At 40.4% G+C, this 4,992-nt stretch overlaps 1 protein-coding gene across 8 annotated transcripts in view; it reads left to right on the plus strand.

Annotated features, from left to right (window-relative positions):
* The window catches only part of Tlk2 (tousled like kinase 2), a 97,218-nt gene that overhangs the window by 80,072 nt on the left and 12,154 nt on the right, over positions 1–4,992 (plus strand). For all 8 annotated transcript variants that reach the window (XM_029545709.1, XM_021212103.1, XM_029545712.1 and 5 more), the window contains 2 exons: positions 1,737–1,826; positions 4,369–4,538. In XM_029545709.1, the coding sequence (XP_029401569.1) occupies positions 1,737–1,826; positions 4,369–4,538 (260 nt within the window). The remainder of the gene's footprint in view (positions 1–1,736; positions 1,827–4,368; positions 4,539–4,992) is intronic.

Below are 4,992 nucleotides of genomic sequence, written 5' to 3' on the forward strand. Positions count from 1 at the left end.
AGCCACCATGTGGTTGCTGGGATTTGAACTCTGGACCTTCAGAAGAGTAGTCGGGTGCTCTTACCCACTGAGCCATCTCACCAGCCCCAATTTAATATTTTTTTAAGTTATGTGCTTTATGTGTACTTTTTGATATGTTGGAACAAACCAGCTTCAGAAACAGTTACTTTTTTTCATTTATTTAATAGAAAATGTCTTTTATTTAAAGCAGTTTCTAATTACTGTCTATAAAAAAAGAACCACTTTAAAAACATTTTGATAAATATATGATGCAAACGTGTGTGTGTTACTCTGTGTATGCGTATGTGTGTGTCCCTATGTGTATGCATGTATGCCTCATACTGTGTGTGCAAGTGTATGAACCTACATGTAAAGACTAGAGGACAGCTTTATATGTTCCCCAGGAACCATCACTGTGGTTTTCTGATTCAGGGTTGGTCTCTCTCTCTCTCTCTCTCTCTCTCATTTGACTTCATCAAATGGGCTAGACTGATGAAAACCAGTGAGCCCCAGGGACCCACCTTTCTCTGCTTCCCCAGCACTGGGATCATAACCATTGGCCACTGCACCCAGCTGCTTTGAGCTCAGGTCCGTGTTACTTGGAAGACAAGTAGTTTGTTGACTAAGCCAGGCCCTAGTTTGCTCTTTTGAAATTCTTTGTGTGGCTGATGCATATCTCATATATATAATACACTTTGCTTATACTTTTATTATTTTGAACTAGAAAGGTACGTTTTAAGGCTTCTTTAGTTACATTGATTTTACTTGTTCAGAGTAAAGTAACACTGTGCAGGTCAAAGGGCAAATTGTGGAGTCGGTTCTCCTTCCACCCTCTGGGTCCCAGGAATTGAGTTCAGGTTGCCAGGCTTGGCAGCAAGAATCTTACCTCTGGAGTATCTAGTGACCTCAAAAAGTCATTCTGTTTTGTTTCATTTTGTTCAGTTTCAAGTGCAGCCATTTGTGGTGATTCATGCTTATAATTGAAGCACTTAGGAGATAGAAGCTAATGTCAGTGATCATCCTCCGTTACTCTTCCACCTCACCTTAGGAGATACGGTCTCAGTCAGACCCAGAACTTGTGATTTGGGGATTCTCTGTGTTTATCATCCAAGGCTGGTCTGCAGATAGGCTACCATGCCACTCAGCATTTACAACGGTGCTGGGGTGCATGTTCTGATTCCCATGCTTGCATTGCAAGCAAGCACTTCACCAGTACACCACCTCCCCAGCCCCTGGAAGCATCACTTTAGAAGAGAAGACTAATTTTCAGTATTGGGGATTAGCATAAAAGAAGTGTGGTTGTCACAGAAGATTCAACATCCATTCATTTAAGAAATATTTGAAGGCTGGAGAGATGGCTCAGCAGTTAAGTGCATTGACTACTCTTCCAGAGGTCCTGAGTTCAATTCCTAGCAACTACATGGTGGCTCACAACCATCTGTAATGGGATAGATGCCTTCTGCTGGTGTGTCTAAAGAGAGTGACAGTGTACTCACATACATAAAATAAATCTAAAAGAAAAGAATTTTTTTAAAAAAAAAAATAAAAGATTTGAGCACCTACTATTTTCTCAGTGGCTAGATAGATTGAGGAAAGAGTGATTAGATGAGATGACCAGATGTATCTTAATGGAGCAAATGAATGAACATGTGGAAATGGGAAGTGCTAGAGAAGCGAGGATGAGTTCTAAAGAGCAGGCCAAGTGCTCTGTGTTCATGCTTCCGTTGTGTTTACAGGCATGCGTGTAGGGAATACCGGATTCACAAGGAACTGGATCATCCCAGAATAGTGAAGCTGTATGATTACTTTTCACTGGACACTGACTCGTAAGTCCTACTCCTTTTCCCTTACCTTATTTTCCTGGCATATTGAATACTTGTGGAATGGAGCTTAGATCTGGGCCCAGGAAATACTCTCTAATTGAATTAATTAATTTACAGGCCAATAATTATAACAATTCAAATTTGGATCTTTTGACTAAAGAACAATGCTAGTAAAAACTGGCTTGACAGGGAGAGAAGATAAGCTGATTGTCAATATCTGTGGCATATTCTATTATGTCCAATATTAAGATATCAATTTAAAAAATTAGAAAACTTTATCCTAATTTATATACTTTCTTATTCATCCATCACAGTCAAATGGGTTTTCATGTGTGTCATAGATACATATGGGTATTATCCAAGATCATTGTAGACATTTTCACTCTGAGAAGAAACCTGAACCTTTTTACTATCATCACCTCTCCATTTTACTCTTCCTCTGTTTAAGCAAACACTGCTGTCTATCACCTTTAGAAGTCGTGTTGTGAACAGTTTCACACATGGAATCATGTAGTATGTGGTCCTTAATAGCTGGTTTATTTCAGGTAACATGGTGCTTATCCGGGTATATGTTTGTACGTAGGTATCATTAGTTCCTCCTTTTTTTCTTTCTTTTTTTTTTTTTTTTTTTAAAGATTTATTTATTTATTATGTGTAAGTACACTGTGGCTGTCTTCAGACACTCCAAAAGAGGGCGTCAGATCTCATTATGGGTGGTTGTAAGCCACCATGTGGTTGCTGGGATTTGAACTCGGGACCTCTGGAAGAAGAGTTCTTAACAACTGAGCCATCTCTCCAGCCCTAGTTCCTTCCTTCTTATAACCAGATTTATCACATGCTGCGTAGTCTTACATACAGTGTCCAGCCAGCTCACAGTGTTCCTGAGAGTGTAGCAGTCCGTCCTTAGGAACTGGTTCCAGTTGCTGCTGACGTGCCATGAGCAGGCCCAGGACTGTTGAAGATCCTCAGCCCCACTCTAGAGACGGGTACACAAGAGCATCCTGTTACCCTAAAGTAGGAAGGTCAATGTGACAAAAGGAAAGACAGCCCAGTGACACAGGTTGTTGGAATACAGGTTTCTGGGCAATAGGATTTTAGAACTGGGAGGGATCTTAGGGTTCAGCCTTTTCAAATATAAAAAAAAAAATAACATTATTAATGTAAGATCTTTGGTCCTCTTGATAATCCTGTGTATAGCACTAAGGTCAATAAGCTGCAGAGCCTTTGGGTTTATTCAGGGTTTAGGGGTATGTCAGTGTTTGGAAACTTTAAGTTGCAGTTAGGCCTGAGTTAGGAGAACATAAGATACCTTAGGTCTCGCCCGTAGATGCTACGTCAATCTCCTAAGGATGTCTAAGAGTTTGGTCTATCCACCTGGAAGCTCTCTCAAGACAAGCAGCCCTTGTGTATACATACATCCAAGAAAAAGAGTCTGACTCATTTCAGCATCTCAGATAAGAATGAGCATTTCAGATAGGCTCTCAGAGCATTGCCATGCCTTTTAGGTGTCATAAAAACTATAGTTTATTGTTCAGTCCTGAGATTGTGCCAGTATGTGTTTGTAGTCAGTTACAGTGTGGCTTGAAGTTCAGCTTATAGCTGTTTACCGCTTCCCTTCCTTCTACTGCATTGGGGGTGGGGGTATCTCTGGGTTCAACCAGTGGGTAAGCTCATAGCTCTAGTTTCCCTAGTGACCTGACTTCGCATTAGCACCACCTTCTTCCTCCCACCCTCTGGCTTTAGGGTGCTAACAGCTTCCTGCTGTAACTAGTCACAAGCGTGCCTTACTGGACAGTTTGTCTTCTTAGATCTTCAGCTTGTGAATCAAAGCCTCTGCCTTCAATATTCAAGTGGTTTTTATTTCTTGGTTGAGTCCTGACTGATAAACCATAACCTAAAAAGATTTTTTAAAAAGTATTTATCGCTCAGGAATGTTCAAATAGTTCAAGGAAACATACATCAGTTTGAATACTTGGGGAGATAGATGCATTAGTTGTAGTGCTAACAATAATGTGCAGTTTTAAATGGGTATGAATGATATATTGGCATGAATGTAAGTAAAAGAATCCGTACCATATGGAACACATTTATGTAGTCTTTTGCCAGACATAGTATACAACTAGTTCTTGAGACCTGAGCAGAACCTAGACTCTTCCTCAGTGTGTGCATTTATATTGGACACGTGCCAGGGTAATTGTGTGGCTTGATCACTGTACAATAATGGGCATGTGCTGTGGGTATGCAGAGGAGACCCTGCTATAAGGGATGGCTAGATCACACATTATAGTTCTTGTCAGTATTCTTAGAAGAAATACGCCATAATGAACTTTGGCACAGTTGATGCCAATATGGAGATTACAGAAGCTCATCTCCAAGAAAGCAAGTGTGTCACCCCCTCTGAGCTTTCTGGCAGCTGATGCAGAATAGAAGAGTGTTTCAGGAATAGAAGGAATAGAAGCTGTAATACCTGAGTTTTGCTGAGAGTGGTTAGGTAGTTTAATCTGCCTTTTACTCCACTGTTAAATGCTGGTTTCTGTGCCTTCAGGTTTTGTACAGTATTAGAATACTGTGAAGGAAATGACCTGGATTTCTACCTAAAACAGCACAAATTAATGTCGGAGAAAGAAGCCCGATCCATTATTATGCAGATTGTGAATGCTTTAAAGTACTTAAATGAAATAAAACCTCCCATCATACACTATGACCTCAAACCAGGTATGGCTAACTTTCAGGAGATATTATTAAGTGTCTTTTAAGTGACAAGTTTATTAAGTCAAAGAATTTGACAAGAGCCAAGAAGACCCAACTGTAGATGCCTGGATAAGTGTGGGAAGAAAGGAGTCTGGGGCCGCTTGGTGCTGGGAGAAGATAGATGGCTGGGGAAACAGTGCTTTGTGTGCTAAACCGGGAAAATTAATGATGTCATTTAGAAACAGCTGTTCTGGCAAGTTCCATTTTGGCTTTTTCCCAAACAGCATGCAGCTGTTTGTCTCAGGTCTTCCTGATAAAGCATACATATGCCTTGCCTCATTTTCTTGAGGACCCAAGCAGTTTTTATCTTTTTAAATTATCATTTAACTTAGTAGGCATCAGGAAAAGGCAAGAAGCCTTTTGTGACTTTTTTTTTTTTGGTTTTTCAAGACAGGGTTTCTCCGAGTAGCCCTGGCTG

The sequence above is a fragment of the Mus pahari genome, chromosome 14, assembly GCF_900095145.1.
Source record: "Mus pahari chromosome 14, PAHARI_EIJ_v1.1, whole genome shotgun sequence".
Lineage (NCBI taxonomy): Eukaryota > Metazoa > Chordata > Mammalia > Rodentia > Muridae > Mus > Mus pahari.